Source organism: Rhamphochromis sp. 'chilingali' (assembly GCF_963969265.1).
Source record: "Rhamphochromis sp. 'chilingali' genome assembly, chromosome: 7".
NCBI lineage: Eukaryota > Metazoa > Chordata > Actinopteri > Cichliformes > Cichlidae > Rhamphochromis > Rhamphochromis sp. 'chilingali'.
Genome location: NC_137934.1, coordinates 14,409,029 through 14,433,267, shown reverse-complemented (window position 1 = coordinate 14,433,267; position 24,239 = coordinate 14,409,029). Strand labels below are relative to the sequence as shown.

General features: G+C 38.9%; 1 protein-coding gene across 3 annotated transcripts; it reads left to right on the top strand.

Moving 5' to 3' along the window:
* The first annotated feature begins 159 nt into the window (after window positions 1-159).
* Window positions 160-23,926, top strand: pacsin2 (protein kinase C and casein kinase substrate in neurons 2). 3 transcript variants are annotated; one of them, XM_080887407.1, is made up of 11 exons: window positions 160-311; window positions 12,151-12,242; window positions 12,513-12,669; window positions 12,941-13,176; window positions 15,027-15,182; window positions 15,334-15,509; window positions 15,615-15,735; window positions 17,365-17,495; window positions 20,317-20,448; window positions 21,564-21,745; window positions 22,208-23,926. In XM_080887407.1, the coding sequence occupies exons 2-11, from the start codon at window positions 12,186-12,188 to the stop codon at window positions 22,318-22,320; spliced, it is 1,461 nt and encodes a 486-aa protein (XP_080743533.1). In that variant the 5' UTR covers window positions 160-311; window positions 12,151-12,185; the 3' UTR covers window positions 22,321-23,926. The 3 variants fall into 3 exon arrangements, with proteins under 3 accessions (XP_080743533.1, XP_080743535.1, XP_080743534.1); XM_080887408.1 differs by lacking the exon at window positions 160-311 and adding an exon at window positions 8,455-8,579; XM_080887409.1 differs by lacking the exon at window positions 20,317-20,448.
* The last annotated feature ends 313 nt before the right edge of the window (window positions 23,927-24,239 follow it).

The window sequence follows — 24,239 nt, the reverse complement described above, 5'->3', positions numbered from 1 at the left end:
TTAAAGATCTCACATGAGCTGTTTGCTCAATAAAGTGTGTAATTTAATTCAAGCAGTCTCCTTCAGCTCTATGATCTCTGTGAAACTCTGCTTGGCGTTATATATACGTCATCGCCTGTCCTCGCAGTCTTATTGTGAAAATCTTGACCGGATGTGCAGGGTCGTCTGCTTATAACTGACACGGCTATTTCAGTCAGTTGATCCATGGTGCCGCTGCTGAGCAGAAAAACGGCGAAAAGATTTGTAAATTGGTACCACTGGGACCAGTAACGCTTCATTAGATCATAAATCCTCAATAGGACCAGTTTAAGGTAAGTTTACATAGATACTTTTATGTTGTGCTCTATTACTAACTTACATTTACTAACTGAAGGGGCTGTGGCTTATTCGCTAATGTTGGAGCTAACTGAGGGCTAACTTTATTAATTCGCACTTGAAGGAAGTTGGCTTTACAAACACGAGAACCGGTATTTAGTCGTGGGAAAGGTCAGATAATGGTAGCGCTAAAGTGGTTTCAGGTGTGTCATGGACTGTAAAAGTGAAGTTGAACTAGTTCACCACTGACTATTATCACGGTTGCAGTAACTTGGATATTCCGGGGACCTGTAGTAAGACTTAAGCCAGCACAGTTAAGTGGTAATGTACTAAATGTCACCGTGATTTATGTGGGATTTGATGTTATTGTTATAAAGCAGAGTCGGTCAGCTGCTTTAAGCTGTTTCACCTCAAATGTTCTCACGTTTTTGTAATGCGAGTTTGGAGCTGAAGTGGTAAAGGGCGGGGCAGGTTTCGCAAGTAAAGATAACCTCCTAGCTTGCACGCTGTGCTCGCAGCATTACATAATTTTAACATTTTCCGTGGAAACTAATAGATTGGTATGTTTGTCTGAGCTCTGACACATGCCCTCTTGATCTGCTCTGCTCAGTTTGCTGCAGTGTCATCTGGCTGCCAAGTTCTGCCCTCCTCAACTCCTGTGCTGCACATATCCCGACAGTCTGTGTCTATATTGCTCAGAGCTTTGGGGACTGACTATAACAAAACACCTAATGGTCATGACATTAACCATGAATGAGTGGAAGTTATCAGTCATCATGTAGCAGGAGAATTTAGAGATGGATACTAAGGCGGAGATTTGAGGTCCTTGTGTTTTGTATGTGTAGTTTTGTTGTCAGGGTAAAGCAGTAGTGAAAATGCACCTGGTTCCTTTTTTTATCGGGGGGGGGGAAGACATCCAAAATGATTGGACCTTCACATAACCAAGCTAAACTTAGAATGGGTGTTCCAATTCAGGCTGAGGACACTTCACTGCATTTTGAGGTACTGTTGTTGGTGTATTCCCACGAAGAAGTTAAATGACTATGGGCCTGCAACACTTGATGAGACTATCTTTACTAGAACTAGAATAAATAAATAATATGCTACTGAGTTCATCTCATAACCAAACTCCCCCGTGTTTTCACAGTCTCTTACTCTTGTGCTCCTCGACATCATGATGGGTGTTTTGTGCAGCTGTTTTTCCTCTAAATAAGAAGTTTTGGTGGCCACCAAATATATTTGGGCTTTCCAGGGTTGGTTAAAGAAAAGTAACTTTATTTTTTCTCTAAGTAGCATTTGCATTTACTTGGGCATAAAATCTGTGCCCAAGAGGACTTTTACATTGGTGTTTTTTGACTGAAGGCTTTCTTTTGGTCCTCTTGACTCAAGCAGTGAATGTAAATATTGTGTTCGTAACTGGTAGATAATTGAGTTTTAAATTGAATTAATTGCCCAGACCTAATTCAGTTCAACATAATCCTTATTTATTTTAGATTAGGACTTCTTATTACAGTTTAAAAAAAGAGTTCTTTCTGTCTCCCTTTATACCAGCCTTCTTCTCTTTAGCTTCCCCTTGGAAACAGAAGATTTGGGGCTTCTATGAACACCTGGATGGTGCCTGAAATTACCGTATTAGTGCTATCCACTCTCTGACGTGATGTATAGGAAGAAGCAGGAAAAACAACCCACTGCATGAGCATTTGCCATTATAACAGTTAGGGGTGTGCGATATGACCAAAATCTCATATCCCGATATAAGAATTCTATCGTCCCGATAACGATATAAATCACAAAAATGTAACACTTTCTGTAAATTCTGTGAATCTCGGGCAGCTCGACTTATGGAAGTGTTTCCAGCTGCGCGTCATGTAGCTGGAATCAAGTGTTTTAACAGATGCATGAAATTATAAATTTTTAGACATAAGTTGTAACAGCTGCCGTTTTTGTTTGTTTTTGTTTTTTTGTTTTTTGTGAGTATTTATTACACAGCGTGCTGCGGGGAAAAGCCTCTAAGGTTTGAGTCTAAGGTTTTGTTTTTTTTGTTTTGTTTTTTGTTTTACTTCTCATCCGTAAATAATCTGCTCTTTCACGTGATTCAGTTTATTTTGAAAAGTCTCAACAGGATCTTGAGCTTTATTGTGAAAGGTTTATGTGGAACATAAACAAGCGGACACGTGATGGTGTTACCTTCGTTGTTGCTAACCACAACGCATAAAAACAGACGCTTGTCCATCCATAGTGTGGTTATATAAAATATAAGAGAAAGAGAGAAGTTTAAGAAATTAATATAGCCACTAGAATGACCATCAAAACGATGAGAAAATATTGCCATAAACAGTTTATTTTCCGACACCACGAAACAAACGTAAAATGAAATGATAGCTGTTTTTATATTGTCATCCGATATATATTGTTATATCAACAACACTAATAACAGTATGTAAAGTACAAAAAATAAGTATTGCTTCTTTTATGCCAATCCACTTATAAACAAAAATAAGGATAAGAAATTGATTTGTAACAGTTGGTAGATTACTTGTTTGCGGTTCTTTGCTGTAGGGCTGCCACGATTAGTCGACTAGTCACGATTACGTCAACTATCAAAATCGTAGACGACTGATTTAATAGTCGACGCGTCATTTGAAGCTTTGTAAGATCACAAAAGACGCAGGAATAAGTAGTAGGATTTAAGAGTGTAATAACGGACTGAAACAGAAGATGGCAGCACTGCATATACAAGGATGCCAGCTGCCGTTAAACCCCGAAGAAGAAGAAGAAGCGGTGTCCCAGAATTCATAGCGCAGCCCAGCTCAGTTTCCAACAATGGCGGCAGCTAGTTAGTTTTAATATTACTCTTATTATTCTTTCTGGGTCACAAAATAAACGTTTAACGTATATTTAGGCGAGAATGTAACTGTGTAAACCTCAAATATCTGCTCAGTTTACCAAGACACCACATTTTCAAAAGCGCTCCGACGTTTTCTGAGACGTCTGTTACCCACTAGCTCGATAGCTAGCCGGGGGCAAGGCTCACTAGAGCCCGTGAGAACACCGGACTCCCGGCAAATCGTTTTCAAACCCACTGCCGTCTGTCGCTACTCAGGTTAAACATATATAAGTCACTTAGATAACTTAAAAATGTTATTGTTTGGCTTTTTTTAGTATTTTATTTGTTCCTGAGTAAATCGGTTTGGCTGAGAAATCAAGTTATAGTTTTTACACAGCTGAATAAATGTCAAGCAGAAAACTGATTATCAAAAGTGTGAGATGCTGGAGAATATACTCCGGTGTCCCGTTATATTTTAGATAGCATGGAGTTTATTAAACTTCACCGAAACAATCTGTAAATTTCATTAAAATTTATTAAACTATAATCTTGTCTTTATTTTTAGTTGGCACATACCTTACGCACTTAAAGCTGTAAGCTAATGATAGTTCTATAAGGGCAGATGAATGCTTGTGCAGTAAGCTGTACGTTTTACGTCCAATGGATGCATGATCTGATTAGTCGACTAATTGCAAAAATAATCGGTGACTAGTCGACTATCAAAATAATTGTTTGTGGCAGCCCTACTTTGCTGAAGACTTTGCATACTGCTCATAATGCAAGACTGGGGCTTCCACAGGAAAACATGCCTGGTGGTGATGTAACAATCTCCTCTTTCCCTTTCATGTAATACTGGATTTCCCTCCATTATGTTTCTCTCCATGCTGCTGGCATACAGAGTGGAAAGTGCCTGAAATTGTGGAACAAATGCCATTGTTTATCCTTGTCCACTGAGCAACAGGGGGACTGATCAGTGATGTCGAGGCTACAGTTAACTGGGTGTTGACGGACCAGCGGTTTCATTGTGTAGAGATCTGAGGCTTCTTAACTATAGTTAAGTTCTACCAGTGATGTCTGTAAGGGCCACAGATGCTGTTCTGGAAAGGCATATTCCTTTAAGAGCAGCTGTTGAGCTCATGTGAGGAAAGGAGGGCAGAGTTGACTGAGAGTGATAGATATTAAAGGTCATGGCCTGTGATTTTATTTATTTTTATTTTTTGGTGGATACTACTACTACTCCTGAGTGCACAAGTTTTGTTTTTTTTTTTCTTTTTTTTCCCTCCTTCTTTAGCACAGTTGGTATTAAACAATGCCCTGCAGTGAAAGTGCAATATTGAAGGGATAGATCAGCTCAGCTGCACTCTCCACCACAGAGATTGCAGCTGCTTTGTACTACAATAAAGTAAAATGGAAACATGCAAAACCAAAAAAAAAATCACCCTTGCTCTGGTAAGTAACTTCCATGTGATTAGCTTTCAGCACATATTTCATTTTTTGCATTGTTTTGTGTATGTCATGTATGAAAATGGTTGAAGTTGCTCAAACATTTAGTCTACCCTCCACATAAAAAAGTATCATAGCTTCACAACTAATCAATTTCCTGGTTCTTTTACCTCTTATGGTTTGCAGTAAGGCTGCCACAAACGATTATTTTGATAGTCGACTAGTCACCGATTATTTTTTGCGACTAGTCGACTAATAAGATCATGCATCCATTGGACGTAAAACATACAGCTTATTGCACCAGCATGCGTCTGGATTTGTATAACTACCATTAGCTTACAGCTTGAAGTGTTTAAGGTATGTGCAAACTAAAAATAAAGACAAGATGATAGTTTATTAAACTTTTAATAAAATTTGCAGATTGTCTCAGTGGAGTTTAATAAACTCAGCCGTCTGCTCCTTGCTATCTAAAATATAACAGGACACTGGAGTAAATTCTCGACCATCTCACAGTTCCGTTTAATCAGTTTTCTGTTTGACGTTTATTCAGCTGTGGGAAAACTATAACTTTAATCTCAGCAAGACCGATTTACTCAGGAACAAATAAAACGCTAAAAAAAAAGCCAAACAATAACAGTTTTAAGTTATCTAAGTCACTGATATATCATGTTTAACCTGAGTAGCGAAAGTCCGCGGGGGGTTTGAAAACGATTTGCCGAGAGTCTGGTGTTCTCGCTGGCTCGAGTGACCACTTAAACCCCCCAGCTAGCTAGCCAGCTGGTGGGTAAGAGATGTCTCCGAAAACGTCAGAGCACTTTTGCAAATATGTGATGTCTTGATAAACCGATCAGATATTTGCACAGCTACATTCTCGCCTGAAAATATCTTAAAAGTTTATTTTGTGACCCAGAAAAAGTAATATTAGAACTAAGTAGCTGCCGCCATTGTTGGAAACTGGAATTGGCTGGGCCGCGCTATGATTCCTGGGATGGGTTGGGGGTTGAGCTACGCTGAGGAAATGAAGAACGCAGTTGGAGGCGTCTTCGAATTTGGGAAGCCTTCGTCACGCTGCTGTAACGTAATCGGCCTCCAAAGGATGCGGCCTGAATTTGGACACAGCTACGAAAACTGAGTTGCTTCTTCTACTTCAGGGTTTAATGGCAGCTGGCATCCTTGTACATGCAATGCTGCCATCTTCTGTTTCAGTCCGTTATTACACTCTTAAATCCTACTAACTCGTGCGTCTTTTAGGATCTTACAAGGCTTTAAACGACGCACCGACTATTACATTTGTTGTCGACAATTTTGATAGTCAACGTAACCGTGATTAGTCGACTAATCGTGGCAGCCCAGTTTGCAGGCAGTTAAATATCTATCAATCCTGGAGTCATTAGTGGCCCATTCAAAAATTCTTGCAAATCTTATCTGAGGAAAAAATATAGCAAATGTGGATGTGCCTTTTCATTTCATTTTATAAGTTGTGGGTTCTTGCTTATACTGGCAGATATCCAGACTAACATGTATTTGTCAGGCAACAAAAACTGACACAGAAGTCATCAGCATACCTCCAATTACTGAATGCATTTAGATGGAGGCAGAATGAGATTATGTCACATGAATGGAGCAATATCTGTGTTTCACTATTAAATGTTTTACTGAAAATGGCCATCGTATCACAAATCCTCATCAAACCACTTGCTTTGTATCATCTGGTGTTCTGATTATGTTTCTCAACCACTGATATAAAGACTGCTTTAGGCATGTGTGCGCCTGTCGGCTGTATATATGTGCTCATTTCTGTGGTGCGTACGTCCTGTTGTTTCCTGCTTTTCTGCTTCATTCATTACTATCTGTGACAGTCTGCAGGGCACTCTGAGGAACATAAACATGCAATGAGAAGTCTGTCTATTGATAGCTTATGGAAAGGAATATGCCCTTGGTAAAGGGTGTGTTTTGCTTAGCAGTCTTTCCCACCATTTGCAGAAGTCACTGGGAGCTCGTGTCTTTTTACAGACGTGACTCAGGCTTTCTCACTTCTTGCCAGCATACTACAGTAAGTGTTCATGTGCTTTTAATAAAATGGTCATCTTTTGCCATTCATCAGCACTGGTCGATGTCCTGTTTTTGAGGGAATGCACAGCATTTATCAGTTATCCCTGTGTCCTACATAATGACAAAATGTCACATTTTGACATTATGTTATGCCCAATGCGGAGAAATTATAAATCAGCACAGCTGGAAACTAATGAGATTATCATGGAAAGCCCCATGAAGGAAAGCAAATCCAGCTATAATAAAGACTAAAAATGTTGAACACAGTAATAGACGAGTCTTTTTTTTTTTTCTTCCTCTTCTTCTTCCTCCTCCTAATAATTATACATATATGCCTAAAGATATGTGGTAGTCTGTGAATACATCCTTGAACCTTTACAACCTTAGAACTGTTACAACAGCAGCTAAAATAACAGTAAACTGTTTTAGAAGTTAATGTCATTCATATAAGAGTATTGAACAGACTTGAGCTCGCTTTATACTACTCATATCTATTTAAAACAATATGATTTTAAGGAAGATGATTTTATTATTATTATTTTCAATAACATCATATGCTCAACCTGTCCTGTTTTACTGTTTGTTTCAACACTTAAGCAGAGGTAAACTATACCTCATCAGGTCGTGCTCACCCTATTCGGAGTCTGCTTTTTAAACCATTCACAAAAGAAACCACTAATACTACTTTCCAAACAGACAGCCTGACAAGTGTATTACAAAGCAAGATTAATGGAAAAACGGAAAAACGATGCTGGAATTTTTTTTTTTTTTTTTTTTTTTTTTTTTCTCCATTCAAAGATTCTTGATTTTATGCAGCATCTTCTGTGTTGGTATATTTGCCCCTTTCTTTGGAAGTATGCAGTATCGTTCAGTGTAGAACTTGAGTCTTTGATGTGGCAAAAAAGGGAAATGATGTGTCAAACTCACCCTTTCATGTGGGCACTTGGAGAGCCAGGGTTGGCAAAGAAAGTTGATAACCGCTATCAAGATACTGTTATCTGTTTGGGGTTTTGTCAGTCCAGCTAACTCGAAGAAAGCCTGGCTGTGTTGAACTCAATTCGTAGAACAGCTCTTTGGTGTGTTTTTTGCAAAATGGGTTCGAGTAGTGACAGTGTGGGAATTTACTTAACATGCCATGGCTCAGTCAGGCACTGAGGAATGTATTTGTTCACTTCTATCTTAAGGCTATTGTCAGCAATTAAATTCCACTGTGGTTAGTACATACACTTATCAGACTTCAGTGATTATGCAATTTCTAAGCCTGTAATCTAAGGCAGTCTATAGTCTTGATTAAATCATACATTTAGAAAGACACTTGTCATTTTTATTCAATTCAAATTTAAACGATAAACACTCTCGACTTTAGTTTCCGCATATTTAAGTGTTGTTGTTTTTTTTGCTTGGGCATAGCAGCATAGTGTTGAAATTTCCAGCGTTCTCCTACAGTGACAGACTGAGTGGACTTCAGACCCCAGCTTAGTCAACACCATTGTTTACAGTTCTGGCTCAAGCTGTGTTCAATTGTTTAGCACAGTCCACACAATGTCCTTCAGAGCCAAGGGTGTGCAGAGGTTTTCCTATATAGGAATTCAGTCTTTGTGGCGATTTAAGTTTCTTTTAAGTGTGTAACAGATTGTCCTATTCATCCTTGTTTATTTTGAATGTAGCTACTAGAACAATCACCTGCTCAAACTAGGGCTGCTCAATTAATCGAATTTTAATCACGATTACATCTGGGCTTTCAACGATCATTAAAAATGACTAAGCCGATTATTAGCCCCTCCCTCATGCTTTACTCTCGCGCTGCTCCATGTGGCAAATCAAGCGCACTGCTCTGCATTTCGAACACGCGTCACAACAATTAAGAGGACCCGAGGGAAGCTCGGAAAGCTAAGCAGAAGTTATTTGGAGAGGAGTGGACTGCCGTTGGTTGAAAAGAGAGGTAAAAAAAAAAAAACTTAAGTGGTGTGGAAACATTATGGCTTCGCGGAGTCAGACGTGGATCAAGTAGACACAGTGTGTAAACTTTGCTATGGTGTCGTAGCTGCACCACAGAGCAACACTGCAAAGTTCACATTTTTCATTTATTTCTTATATTGCAAACATTTGCACTGTTATCAGTATTTGCACACTATTTTATATTATTTTTAAAGTCATTATTCAATACATTGTTATTGTTAAACCTTTAAAGCCGGTCAGAGCAGCATGCTCGTTTTGCGTAACTATTTTTAAATCCCTGTAGAACCTGAACGCTAAGCTAGCACAATAAATTTTTTTCCATATGAAACCAGAGGAGTTGTACTTACATCTGATGCCATCAGCTTGTCCTCGGTCACGGTTTCCTTCCACATATAGCTTTGCAAAAATTGCATAAAAAGAGCTTGCAGGAACAAAAACATAATATTCCAGAAACACGCTTTGCCGATCCGATCATGAACTTCCCACATTGAACAAGACGTCAACGCGAACTATCGCAAGTGACATCGTTTTTGCGGAAAATGTAGTTTTTTACTTGTAGGCCTTAGAACTCGAATTGCACTGCTGGAAATAGTTTATTTTGATGCACATGCACATTCTTTGCAAATTTGCATCATAGGATTGTTTTTTTTGTTTTTCCTGCAGTATATAAAAATTGCTGTATCTCCAAAAATAAAACTATGAAGACACTCAAAATAAATTTCCTGTTGTTGTTGTAAACTATTTTTTGCAACTTTTTTGTATTTAAAGTTTTGAGGGATAAACCTCTTAAATTTCTCCAAGTAGAAATATATATGTAAAAACAAAAATGATTTTCAATTTTTTTGTAGTTTATTGCACTTTTTTGCAATTAATGTAGTTACTATGGACTTAATGCATACACATTTTTAAAATATGGGCTATAACAGTTGTATTGATGTATAGCAACTTGAAATGCTCCCACAAATGGCACTACAGCATGTAAAAAAATAATATAAGCTCTGGCGGACGAAATAAATATCGTCAAATAATCGTGATCTCAATTTCAGTGAAAATAATCGTGATTATCATTTTTGCCATAATCGAGCAGCCCTAGCTCAAACATATTTGTATCCTGAGAATATAAGTATGTAGTTTAAACTGAGTTTTCATATCCCCAAGCACATGAACACATCTCAAAATGTTGATGTTTATGTATCTTGTAAAGGCAAAGTCATATTCTCAGTTTCATCCCCTCCCATGAGTAGCAAAACAGAAATGTGTATGTGTATTACTACGGTTGTTATTGGTTTACTCATATTAGGTCATTATGATGTTATTAGAGGTTTCTGTTGAATTTTCTTGCTGGTTTCAAATATCCTTGCCCCTTGACATCACCTTTGTTTTTGTTTGGGCATTTTTGTTTTTTTTCTCTTCCTGTCACCCACACAAGTAGCTTGTGTTGTGTAGTCCACTGTTTGAAACGGCTGGTAGGAGGGATAGGACAACAGGATTGCACATGCCCCTTAATTCTTGGAAATTGGCTCTAATTAATTTTGTTATGAAGAGGTATCTGTTTGAAGTTTAATGATCACATGCTCATCATTTACACTCTTCTGGCTTGTCTCTTTTGAGATTTTGATCATCTATACCTCTTACATGATTTCTTATGAAGGATGGTCTACAAAGAAAATTGTGAATTTTGCACTATACGGTCACGTCTAATCAGTCAAGTCTGTTATGTTAGAGCTCAAGGTTAGTTCCCCTTCTCCACCCATCATTGGTTCAAAAGTGTATGATGACTGAACAGGGTGTGTGGTGTTTGTTAACTTAAAAGGGACCCATTTTGCTCATTTTTGACTCAGTATTGTTGTTTTCTCTGATTCTCTATATAGTGTGTAGCTTACATGCACAAATAATGAAATTGAAATGGTGCTCTTATTTAGAGAAGTAACCCGTTTAACAACAATAAACTGAGTCAGGAATGGTGTTATAATTGGACTAACTTTTTGATGCAGACAAAATGCTCCACAACTACAGCTTATTAAAGCTGTCATTTATGAGAAAATTAAAGTTCACCCCTTTTTTTTTTTTTCTTTTTTTTTCTTAAAAAGAAAAAATGTATAGAAATGGTGGCACACCATCTGTTGTTGCATAGTTTCTTCTGAGTGTGTGTATTGGCTGTTAGACCGACATAACTTCACAGTTTAAGAGAAAATTGTTCATTTGCCTCCCTGGCCTGTGGACACCACAATACTACCCTCTGTCCAAGTCCTGCCCTGGAGGCCATGGGCCACTGACCATTGATGAACAGACCCACAGAGCAGTGGGCCTCATCTTCTCACTGTCTCGCACAGCTGAAAGGGGCCCAGTGTGTTCATACTTGGCACTAAATTGAATCTTGTGTGATCCAGTCGGAAGTGGACAGCTCTCAATTGGGGGTGAGAATTGTTAGATTTATAAGTTGATTTTTTTTATTTATTTTTTTAAAGTAAAAGTGACTACTGGAGGAGTTTTACAAGACTTTGATAAAACTGCTAAACTCACTGTGGGTGTGAATGCATCTAAAAGTGTGTAGTTTTGTTTTTTAAGTTACAGATCTTAAAAAAAATAGAGGTAGAACATGAACACTTTAATTTGCTATGTTTTTATTGAAGCCACATTTGACTTTACTACCTCAGCATCTGAGCATTATTAAAAACTTCAAATTACTTCTGCTCTAAGTGTAGCTGAGCACAGAATTTTCTGGGTGAAAGTTCAAATACACTTTGAAGTGCCCATTTGAGAAGCATTTGCATCCTGTTGATACTTGCAAACTGTCAGCTGACATCGGTTAGATTCAACTCTGATCTGAAAATGTATATGAGATACTAGAATGAAAAGGGCCTCCAAGTTGATGAGGATGAGAGGAAGGAGAGGAGTGGGAAATTTAGCAGAGAGGAGTGAAGGGAAGAATAAACTGCCTGTTTTTTGAGGCTTTTGAGTTTGAAATGCTGGATGCGAGGACTCAAGGAGTAACAGAGCAAAGACTGTCGTACTAGTCTGGAGGAAACGGAAGCTGCCCGCTGTGCGCCTCTTGATGGTTTCTTTTTCTGCGATAATAGAGACTCAGTGTTCTGTGAGTAGCCGCTGTGGTTTCAACTTGTCATATGTGTTGGTGGGGGCGTGGGGGACCCACCTGCTGGCCAAGATTATCGAACCAGATCACACACTCTGCATCTGTCTGAACTGCTCTTCTGAACCTTTTATCTTTCACATCTTATCTGCGTCTGAACACAGCTGTAGTCTCTGTGGAATTTTGTGACAGAACAGTGATGTTGACTAAATGCTGTTTTCTTGGTGGTTTTGTAATGCATGGAGGGAAGACAAATTTGAGTGTTTAAAATGTTTCCCTTCCTCCTTTTGGTTTATGAACATCAGCTTGTCTCCCCCCCCACACATTTGTGAAACAGAAAGTTACTGTAATAACATGTGAACTAGACTGATTGTAAAAAGCCTTGGACCTTTTTAAATGGAGTGTGGTTTGTGCTCATAACATGGATATTCTGACTTTTAATTTTTGCATGCGTTTTCTCTAGGACCCACACACTAAGTGTAGCTTTGGGCAGCAGCCATGTCAGGCACCTATGATGACTCCATGATTGATGTCTCCAGTGACAGCTTCTGGGAGGTGAGATGCATTAAATCTTTCCTCTGTTCTACAGTTTGTAACTTGGTTATTTACACTTTTTTTTTTTTTTTTTTTTTTTTTTTTAAAAATGGCTCAACTCAAGCAAACGATTGAGGATCAATTATAATATAATTATGCTCTAAATCATTCTTGGGAGGGGTGTAACTGCTCTCCAAAAGAAAGCCCTTTAATAGAAAACAAGCACTGTAGTTTGTGTGGGTTTTTTCTTTCTTTCTGTATATCCATCAAGTTTTATTTTCTGGTTTGCAGGTTGGAAACTACAAGCGCACCGTGAAACGGATAGACGATGGTAGTCGGCTCTGCACAGATCTCATGAACTGCATTCATGAGCGGGCGCGTATTGAAAAGGCCTATGCACAGCAGCTCACAGAATGGGGGAAGCGCTGGCGGCAACTTGTAGAGAAAGGTAAGATTAAATTGTACATAGTTAATTTTTTTTTATATACATAAAGATTTTGCTTTGTCTTAAGTAAATTGAGTGTAGTTTATACTGTGCCGGTTCGGTTGCCTAAAGGCTCTTTGGGTGAAAAACCTACAATAAATTATAATTATTGTAGCATCTTAATCTTTCTAATATATTTATCACCCAGAACAATGTGCTGATTCATCATCAACAATGGGAAATTTGAGCTCAAGTTGAATCGAAGCGTGAATTTTCTCAATAACTCTGCCGTCAGGACCTCAATATGGCACGCTGGAGCGAGCGTGGGCTGCTCTGTGTACTGAGGCAGAGAAGGTGAGCGAGCTTCACATGGAGGTGAAAGCAGCATTGATGGGAGAAGACTATGAGAAGCTGAAGAACTGGCAGAGAGAGTCCTTCCACAAACAGATGATCGGTGGCTTCAAAGAGACTAAAGAGACTGAAGATGGCTTCCGCAAGGCTCAAAAACCCTGGGCCAAGAAACTCAAAGAGGTGTGAATTTCAAACTTCTCATGAGCTCAGGACATTTGATGTGAGTTAGGAAAAATGTAGTTTAGCTTTAATAAATCATGAGCAGCGTCAGCTTTACTCTAGAACTAAACATTTAGGTCAGGCTTCACATTTGAGGATTGCAAATCAAAATTGGGCTTTACAAATTTTAGTCTGGCACAAACATCACTTGGTTCTCATTTTAAATTTCATCCTCTGGTTGTATGGTCTGTAGCCTGAAAAGACAGGCTAACAAGCTACCAAACAAGGAATGTCACAAAAAGGAAATTTTAAGGGTGACTATCTCAAGAGGTGGAAGTACTTAATTACTCAATTTTAAAAACTGCTATATTTATCACAAGATGATCTCAGCAGTCAGAGAACGTCATTTCTCTTGTGAAGTTCATTTTTAACTTTTTGGTTTTTATATGCAACCATGGTTGCATGTCAGATGACCAAAAACAGGGTGTTAACACACCTTTGTTGCTGAGGAAGGACAGTCTTTCTTATGACTCATATGGCATTCAGCAGTATCCCTCTGGTAGTTTATTCAATTGTGCCTCTTTGAAGTTGGATAGGGCAGAGTAAAATTTCTCAACTTAAAGTGATGGCTATTATTTTGCTCATTTTCACTTTAATTTGTTAATGTCATTCACCTTCTATGGTCTGTGGGTCAAAAATGAAATGCACTCGGTGGATTTTGTTGTCTTAAAATTCAGTTGATAAAATCGAGCGAGTCCTTTTGTCTGTTTCAGGACTTTGGCTGCACAATTCTGATACAGTTAGCACATGTTGATAAACTGTTTGGTGCTTAGCAAGCTTTCCAGTTTTGCCATCTTATCTAAAGCAAGGAAGTCATTTATCATCTTGCTGATCACAGCTATAAATTTTACCCCTCAGTTCTCATGAATACATTTTACTGACTCAGTGGTAGTCATGGAAAGAAGAGCAAACAATGTCTTAAACAACACCAGAGCACAAGCACAGTTGTATCTGGTTAGTGTTGATTTTGAAGGTTACTGCCAGGCATAGGAAAGGAAATGGTGAGGGCACAGAGGGAGACTCCTTTGGTTGAAAATGAGGTCTATGTATTTCCTACTGCTACTTTTATTTTAGCCTGTTTACTTGTTGGAACCTTACCCCCCCTTCTTCCTGGGCATATTTATGACCGGGCATGTTGCAACCTTCAGGCTCCCACTACTTCCTGTGAGTATGATGTCACAGGGGATGGTGACATCCTGGCCTGTCATTGAGCAAAACTGTTTTGTGATGGAGATTTATTGATTGACCAGATGGGCAAGGACAAGCGATGAATGGCAGAGAGAAAATGGGGGTAATTAACTGGCTAGCTGACATGGGGGAAGTGGGTATTGTGTCAGTATCGGACCTGCCTTCTAAACTGACTATGAAGTATTTTATTCATAGGCCCGAGCCTTCTTGTTTTGTTTTTGTGGACATTAAATATTTTTTTTTTCTATTCAGAAAAGGGAAAACACACAAATGTCTGTTATAACTTAAAAATTAGGGCTGGCTCTTGTTGTTTTGAGCCATCTAGCGTAATGATTACAAATGACGTTAAAAAGTTCAGCTTTTTCGGTGAACAAGTGCGGTCATCAGTTTCACATAAATGTGAAGGCAGCCACTTGAACATTTTGGAAAGCATAACAAATGTTGTTTGCTTACATACTTCACTGAAAGTTTTCACACAAATTAAGGCTGGGTAAAGAGGTGGTTATATCTTCAGATACCAGTGTTAACAATTCTTTCCACACTTCCTCACACTGTTTCAAGTTACCTGGTTACACACGACTTGTGTCATTTCCTTAATTTTACTTTAACCATCAAACCTGCAGGTAGAGACTTTGAAGAAGGCCTACCACACTGCTTGTAAAGAAGAGAAGCTTGCAGCCAGCAGGGAGACTAACAGCAAACTCGAGAGCAACAATAACCCTGAAGCCCAAAAGAAACTCCAGGAAAAGGTGGAAAAGTGTCAGCAAGAGGTCCAGAAGGTACAGTTTCCTGTGGCAAGAGACTAAGAGGGAGGCTTGTAACTGGGAAGACATTTTGTTTTGTCCCCCCCCCCTTAGCTGAATGTGGGAATCTGCGTGAGTTTTTGTTTGTTAAATGTGATTTATCATTTCTTCCCTTCTTACCTTTCAGACTAAAGAACGTTATGAGAAATCCATCGAGGAGCTGAACAAATTGACCCCTCAGTACATGGAAAACATGGAGCAAGTGTTCGAGCAGTGCCAGCAGTTTGAAGACAAGCGCATTCAATTTTTCAAAGAGGTGCTGCTGGAGGTTAAGCAGCACCTGGACCTCTCAACCAATCACAGGTCAGAAATGACATAACATCCCTTTCAGAAAGACACAGATGTGGGAGAAGTTGGAGCTTTGAATAGTTGCACTTTAAGTGTATCCCTTGCCCTTTGTCATTGTAGATATCAGGGAGTTTACCACACACTGGAAGACACAATCTCTGGCACCGATCCTGAAGAGGACCTAAAATGGTTCCGGTCCAATCATGGTCCTGGAATGCCAATGAACTGGCCCCAGTTTGAGGTAATGTACTAAAGACCACACTTATTTAATGCATGAGTGTAAATCGGCTAGGGGAAGGGTTGAGCTCTGAGAGCAATTGCTAGAGGTTTCCAAATAGTTTTTACATCTGAACCGGATGCTCTGTTTGACTCGTGTCACTCTGAAGAGTGGGTTGTTGTTCCAGACTTGATGAGATGATGATATACACTAATAGCTGTTATATATATTATTCAGTAGGGTAATTTAAGAATGAATTAAAGTACTTTAGGAAGCTTATCTTAAGAGCTGCGGGTACTCTTGAGGTGCAGCTGTAAGCACCACAGGTCAGAAATGGGGAAAACATCTGAATGAAAAAGTTTCAAGGGAAGTAAAGCATTTGGCCCAAGCAGGAGTTATAGCCTTCTGTCACTCTTGGCATTGAGACACCAGAGGTGGAAGTAGATCTGTCTGCGGGTAAAGCTGCATGCGCTTCCACTGATACAATTTAGTGTTTCTGAATACTCTTGCAGGCATAGTTGTTCCCGTGAGCCAACTTCTTCCACTTTCTGTCTGACTAGTGCTTATTTTTGGAAGTTTAGGTTGTTGGTTTTTGTTTTTTGTCTTTTTTTGGGGGGGGGGTTTAAAGAGGAATATATCTCCCCTTAGATTAAATTCTACACAACTGAGAACTGCTATCCATGGCACATTTAAGTAAACTGAATAAAACATCACTGTCTTCATTTCCCTGCAAGATGGAGATTTTTTTTTGTTTATGCAACTGTTTCAGCAACATGGTTTAGGATTACATAGTGTTATCTGCATTAAACCTGTTGTACCCCTGCTTTCCTTTCCGCATATTTGACAGAATTTGGAATGGTCTTGTCATCGTCCCTCTAAGAGATGGTCCATTGTAGTGAGTTCTGCATGAGGGCTATTCTCTCACAGCAGCCACAGGGAGACTATTTATTCCCACTAACCCTCTCTCATTCTGTGTGTGCCTTTGACTCAAGTTGCCTTAGTGAAACTTAACTGAGACAAAACTTCATGTGGTATATGCAGACAATATATGAATACTATCAGTGCCAGTCAAAGGTTCAAGCTTCCTGACATTTACTTTTCCTCGATATCAGAATTGCTGTAATTTTATCTTTTGTCTTTCTAACTTTTGGACTCTGACCCGTCATTTCTGCCTCTGAGGCATTCCTGCAGTTCATGTGAACTCTGCAGTGTCACATGATACTGTGTCATGGAAGACTTTGGTTTTAAGTTATAAATCAGAGGGGTTAGAGAAACAATTGGAGCTCTGAGGTTATGCTTGCATCCATTTTAAGGAAGAATAAAATTATGTAATAACCTTCCTCTTTGGTTGAGGGGGAAAATTTGTTGGTGATGTTTCTTTCAATGGGATATGGATGCTGCATATGTCTGTATATCCTTGACACACTCAAATATAAACAGACATGTATGCACAGTTTTAAAATTGAGAATTAGTGGATCAGCTTGAGAAACGCTGAACTGATCAGGGACTCTGGGGCTGTGTGTTTAAGATGCTGTGCTTAAGTTCTCCCTGTACTAGCTGATGGGCTTGTTGATTCACGCTTTTCACTTGGCTAAGTTTGGCACAGTTGTACGGTTAATTTTTAATACGTAATTTTTTTAAATGTGTAACAGGAATGGTCCATAGACCTCAACCGAACCTTGAGCAGACGAGAAAAGAAGAAGCCATCAGAGGGCATCACATTGACGGGCATTAGTCCAGCTGGGTCAGACCAGCCTGTTCAGCCTGCCAAAACCAGCAACAGGTAGATGTCTGATAACTCATGGGTTCACTGTCTTTGTCAAACATGCAGAGAATAGAACATCTGATTTAATACACACATCTATCCAAACTCACCACATCAAAGATGCTGCTGCACCCTGTGCATGGCATCCTACTCTTAAGGAATGGCTGTAAACTTTGCATGAGGGAAGCTCCAGGAATGATGTTCAGTTGTGCAGCCGTCCCCATGGGAACAGTAAACATTTTGATACAGATTGTTGGGATAAAGTTATCGTCAAGAGACTAAGTCTGCTGGTGCATACCTGAAAGCATGCCAAAAGTACTGTGAAAATACAACCCACGCACATGCTTTATAGGCATTCATATTGGTAGTGACAAGTTGAAAAAAGGGTCGATTAATCGGACATCTGTACTTAAAGCAAGTGGGCTAAGATGTTATGTCAACTAATACTGTAATTAACAGACTCATTTTAAGATTTAAGCAAAATATCGACACAAACCCTCTTTCAGTTTATAGTAAGGGAGTTAATCCTCCATTGATCTAATAAAATACATAAGGGATTTAAGGCTTCTATCAAAGTTAAATGGCTGGCGGTTTTTAATAACATGAAGGAGTCTTTCTAAAGCGATAAGATGGGAATGTAGTTGTCCCCAGACATCTGTTAACTGTGTCGTGGCAACAGTACTGTGGACTTGACAAGTCATGGAAATGATGACAAAAGACTAATTTAGATACGCTCTATAAAAACTTGGTTAAATGATTTGTGTGTGTGTGTGTGTGTGTGTGTGTGTGTGTGAGATTTGGTTTTTATGGGCCTGTGTGTTTTGGGAGGCCTCAACTCTTCACATTCCTTTGTAGCTTTGTAATCTCTCAATTTAATGTGCAAACACCTGCTGTTTGCTCTTAACAAGCAGGAAGATGTGTGCATTTAAAACTTGTGGAGGAGTGTGTAGAGGAGCCGATTGAGGGAATCCCAAGCATGGAAAGTATTTGGCCTCTGACCACTACCATTGCACTTGCTGCCACTCCCCCGTATATGCTGCTTATTGTTGGTTCTTTTTGAACATCAGTGAGTATGGGTACTTGTTTCAAGTCTGATCCCTATCTGTAGTCACAACTTGGATAATGGTGAAACTTGTTTTTGAGTCGGTGTCAGATTTGTCTTTTCTTTCCCTTTGTTGTTGGGTTTTTTGTTTTTTTTTTTTCCTCTTTGTCCTTGATTTGAAGTGTCAGACATGAATCAAACCGATTTTAAAACTCTTAGAGCTTGCTTAGAGCAATGTCAAGTCTTTTAATTCATGATTATGAGGTCAACTTTGGATGGTTTCAGTCAGCTAAGTTACACTGTACCAGACTCCCACTGCAGAAGTGTTTGCTGTAATAATGCCACAGGCTTAACTCGGAGAGCATAGCATGACTATGCAAACAAAGGCGTTCACATTTCTGTACTTGGGGCCAACTGATAACTGCTTCTGTAAATGTTTCTATAAACAGGGAGTAGGAGTCTTGTTTCCTCTGATACAGGCCTTCTTCTGGTTTTTTGCTCCTTGAAACACAATCACAATAATAGGAAGTAAACAACCCTCATGTGACTTCTTCACAGGGTTTTTACACCTAAACAACCCACAGCTGGCAATTAAGGGCTCAGGGAGGGGCTCACTGATGTTTTTGATAGCTTTGTGATAATTATGACATGCAGCACTTATTAGTGAAAAACAAGTCTCACTAGAATGCTCTTTCTGTCTGTTTAGTTTCATGCTTTGTTGATGTCACTCTTTCATATAAATATGAAAATTACTGGGTCTTCCAGCTGTCCTTAAACCTACAGTTATAGCCCCACCTCTCTTGCTGTTGCTAAATGTGCAACAGAGGCAGAAATCTCTAACCTTCAGCTGACTAATTCTATGACCTGATTAAATTCTAAAATAACCTTTTGAGCTTGCCTGTGTTTCATCTAGACTCATACACTCTATTATCAGGCTTTAGAAAATGTAGCCCATGACGGGAAAACTGTCAGACGGCCCTGCTGAAAAAGCAGGTGCACAAGCGTATCTTTTTTTTTTTTTTTTTTTTTTTTTTTTTAAGATGGTGGAAAACATGATTCAGTGATGGGAAGTCTTACAGAAAAAGTTGCTTCTTGAGTGCTGTCAGTATTTTCCCATCTTTTTAAAAATAGAGTAAAGCCCACATTGTTGGAGGGACTTTGCACAGTCTTCTGTACAACTCTTTGCTCAATGACTTTTGTCTAACTCAGTTTTGAATATTTACTTCATTAGACGGTCTTTGACTATGCCTGGCCTTGTTTGGGGTTGGATACTTAAACTGATGTCTAAACTCATTTCAATCCAGAGAATGGCGTAAAAGATTCGAGTCTGACTGTAAGAGCTCATTATAGTTACATGCACACTACTGGAACCTGCTGGGAAATCCATGATGTTGTGCAAGACCAGCTTTGTTTTGTTTGGATTCTCACTGTTGGGTTGAGGGGTTTAGTGAAAGGCTGATAGGACAACTTTAACTTGTGTGATGTGCTGATGAACTTCAAGTTGTTACCTCACTGGACACATGTTCATTTGCCCAACCATTTTCTTACATGCTTATGAACTTAAATCCCATCCCAGCTGTCGCTGAGCGAGAAGCTCGGTACACCATGGATAGGCTGTCAGTCCATCACAGCAATAGCCCTTTAGTTTCCTTTTGGACTAAAATATCGAATGGGTCAATGATCCAATCTTCTTCTGCTTCCTGTTATGCATAACTTGGGTTTTTTTTTTTTTAAATCCCAGGTGTGACTCTGTATGCATGCTTGTCAACAATCTCTCACTGTGTCCCATGTTGTCAGCCTGACTGTACCAAAAGCTGCACCTGCGGGCACGAACCCGTTTGACGAAGATGACGATGAAGTGGGGGAGACTGCCGTGGAGCAGGAGATCACAGTCAACAACACCGTTGTGAATAAAGAGGAAATAAAAACGTTGGTGAACCGGAAACGCTCACCTGCAGCATTTTCTGTTTCTACCTTTGCTATGTGGAGCGTCGTTGGTGTCGCGTCTCGTGCATTTTCCTTTTCTTGGTTTCTTCCCACTACTTTTTATTCTCTCCTTCCTCAGGTGTCATGTTGTGGCTCTGCATGGTCATTGAATGGCATTGCACACAAAGCCTGTGTCTTTTCTTCATCCCTAACAGTTTCATGTCTTGCAGAACGTTAAGTGTATGCGCATGGAGGCGCATGCTTCTGCTGTGGAAATGCATTGTTTCTCTCTTACAGTCAGATCTGGATATTTGAAATTGGTCTTTCTGTTTCCCTTTTTTTTTTTTTTTTTTTTTTTTTTTTTTTTTTTTTTTTTTTGTGCCAGCTGATAATTTAAAGGCTCTTTAAAACAAAATGAGTAAGTTTTGTGTATCAACTTTTATTCATTTGAATAACAGTTGTACCTAATGGGTGGAGGGATCCAAAAATAGCCTTGAAACCATAAACTGGTCTGACTGTAAATTCTTGTTGGTTTTGTTTTTTTCAGCTTTGCCTGCCAAGTTCCTTCTGATGTTTAGGTGGCTCCCTCTCCTGGTCAGAGTTAAACTCCAATCATGCGTTGACAATTGTGATTTGTCTTGCTTCATCTTGTTGTGCTTCGGTTTTTGTTTTTCTTACATGTCGCGTTGATGGTTTTTTTTTTTTTTTTTTTTTTTTTTTTTTTTTCTTTCTTTTTTCTTTCTTTTTTTTTTTGCTTTGCCCCCTATTATTTCTCTCTCGTCTCCATAGACTTCAAGTTCTTGTTGTCAGTGGCATATAAGCAATTTTTAAATCATTTATCCTGCGTCAACCAAATGCTTGCTTTTTAGTCTTGCAGTTGTTTAGACTGACCCAAAAGGAGTTTTTTTTGTTTTTTGTTTTTCCCTGCATTTGGAGATGCCTATTTTATGCTTTTGGGTTTCCACTGTACTGTATTTGTTTTATTCCCCCCCCCTTTTTTTTTTTTTTTTTTTCTTTTTTTGCCCTAACCAAACTCTTTCCACCTGCCTTGACGGTTTTTCTTTGACTTGTGAGGCAAAATACCAGGGTTTTACTATGTGGTTGGTCTGTCTGTCCAGTGCAAGCAGTACGGAGAAGACTCCAGACTGGTCGGATGAGGACACAGATGGTAACCCTTTCTCCACCAATGGTGAGGGTAATCCATTCGAGGAAGAGCCGGCCTCTCCTGTTGTATCTGTGCCTGTCAAAGCTCTCTACGACTATGAGGGACAGGAGCAGGATGAGCTGAGCTTCAAAGCAGGTACATGACTAAAAGGGGTCAGTTTGGCCTCAAGCAATCATTTGTGAAGGAGATTATGATTTCAGTAATGTACACCTATGACCTTAGGGTACATCTTAGAGTTGAACCTCCCTTTGTCTTCAGGGCTGCCTTAATTCTTCATGGCATTGATTCAACAAGGTGCTAGAAAGGGCCCTAAAAGATTTGAGTCCATATTGATATAGTTGCTGGAGATGCATACTTCCATGATGCAACTCTGTTTAACCACATCCTAAAGTTGCATCCCCATTATTAGATTGCGTTCTGGTGACCTTGGTTCTGCTCAAAAAAATTTAGCTGCATATTTGACGCTGATGCTGTAAACTGACTTGATTCTTTTTTTCCTTTTTTTCTCCCCTTTTTTTTTAACCTTTAAAATTAAAATGACTTCTGTATATGTACGTAGATTAAGATTGATTAAGATTTCTCTCTCCCCATTTCCAGGTGATGAATTTACCAAAATAGGTGAAGAAGATGATCAGGGCTGGTGCAAAGGCAGGCTCAAGGATGGACAAACGGGCCTCTATCCTGCTAACTATGTGGAAGACATCCAGTAATGAATCGCCACAGATAGAAACAAATGTGAAGAATGTGTTTTATGAAACTTGACAGGCTCTTATTTTCAGCCCTCTTTTCCTTGTTTGTGATGACTGGATTGGAGTTGGTGGAAGACAGAAGAGAAGGGTTTGTAGAGCTTAGGAGGACCACTTTAGTCATTTCTTACCCGTGGACACTGTTGGAAACTAACTGTAAGTTTCCAGAAGATTTCAGGAAGATCCAAGAAGACTTGCTGTTGGTGTAAGATGTTACTTAGAATCCCATTTATGCTGTTACAGAAATAGCTATTCAAGTACATATTGGATAAGACTGAATGAAATGTGTGAATTTGGATCATTTAAAAAATAAAAATAAAAATCACTGAGATTACGATCTTACAAATAGTCTTGCATGCGAAACACAGCCTTGATATGCAAGCCCGTTTTTAATTCACCAAGGGAATTGAACCTTTTTTATAACCAGTACTTGCATTTCTCCTGAAAGAATCCAGTCCATAGATGTTTTTTATTATTTGGCCTGAATTGTGAGATTCATGAACTTCATTTTAAATTAGTGTTTATATTCTCTCATTTCTTTCAGGGTTTTGATTTTTTTCCCCATTCAGTTTGTAACCGTTGTGGTTGTTGTTAGTTTTTCAAAGGAATGGTAAAGGTCCTCAGTTACCTTTATTCATGGGTAGACTTCCTTTAGTGACTGCAGCTGAATGTATTTGTTTTTACTCATGGATTGTTCACTTTTACTGCGTCCACTGACCCCACTCCCTTTCTCACATACCTTTCTGATGATTGTAGATATTTTTCATGCAACACTGAAAGTTTCTCACTTGAATCTTCTAAGTTCAGTTCTCGATTCTTGTCACATGCCAGGTTATGGGAGAATATTTTGTTTGATTTAGATTTCATGTTCTAGCAATAAAAACACAATTGAATATTGTATTGCATATACATTAATATTAGAACAAATCAAACATTCTGATTGGATGATGTGCAGGAAATTCTTAATTTATGATGCCACAAGTGCTTCTGTTGTTCTGATGCTGAAATGTTGTGATGGAGAATCAGTTTGTACATTAACTGAATGTTTATGGCAAACGTTCATCGACCGTTACTGCTATATCTGTAAATATGATTTATATTTTCCCTTCAGAGGGCCATATGAGTTGCTTTGATCACAAAATGCTTTGTGAAAAATTAATTTTCTTTGGGACCTATGCCATTGCTATCACAGCCTTAATGCACAGTTTGCAAATATGAACTGCACATCGTTCACAAAGAGCATTCATTAAATAACTATTACTTTTGATGCCTTCAGGCTACAGCAGAGGAGGAAAAAGTTTTGTTTTGTACATCAGTGAGGAAAGATGTTTGAGTGTTGCTAGCAAAATGCAGTGACAGTTATACTTGCACAGAAAGGTTTGTAATTGTTGTCCCACATCACAATAAATGAATTTACTGGGAAAATATACAGATTTTCTTCTTATATTTTCACTGAATAACTTCAATGAATTGAAAGACACTCAGAACTGAGTCTGTTTCAATAGGTAACACAAACCGTTACAGATTTGATCACTATTGTACTTTATTTATTAAAAGAAGTTTGACTGCATCTAACTTTTTTCTGTTGCTGTAATTTTTCTTTTAATATATAGTTTTTTGCTTTGAGGGTGTATATCCTTACAAGGCACCATATGACTGTAAAATAAGTTTTATGTTGTAGCCTTATGCTATTCTGCAAGACGAGGATTTAAACGATACAACAGAAAGTTGAACAAATGTCAACAAACTGGAATATGCAGTTGGATACTGTGATAAATCTGACTGTTTTGTTTTTAAGGTTTGGCATCAAATCCATCCAAGACAAACTAGACTGGATGCAGTTTTCCCACACACTGCAGGTTTCTATTTATAGTAAAGTTATT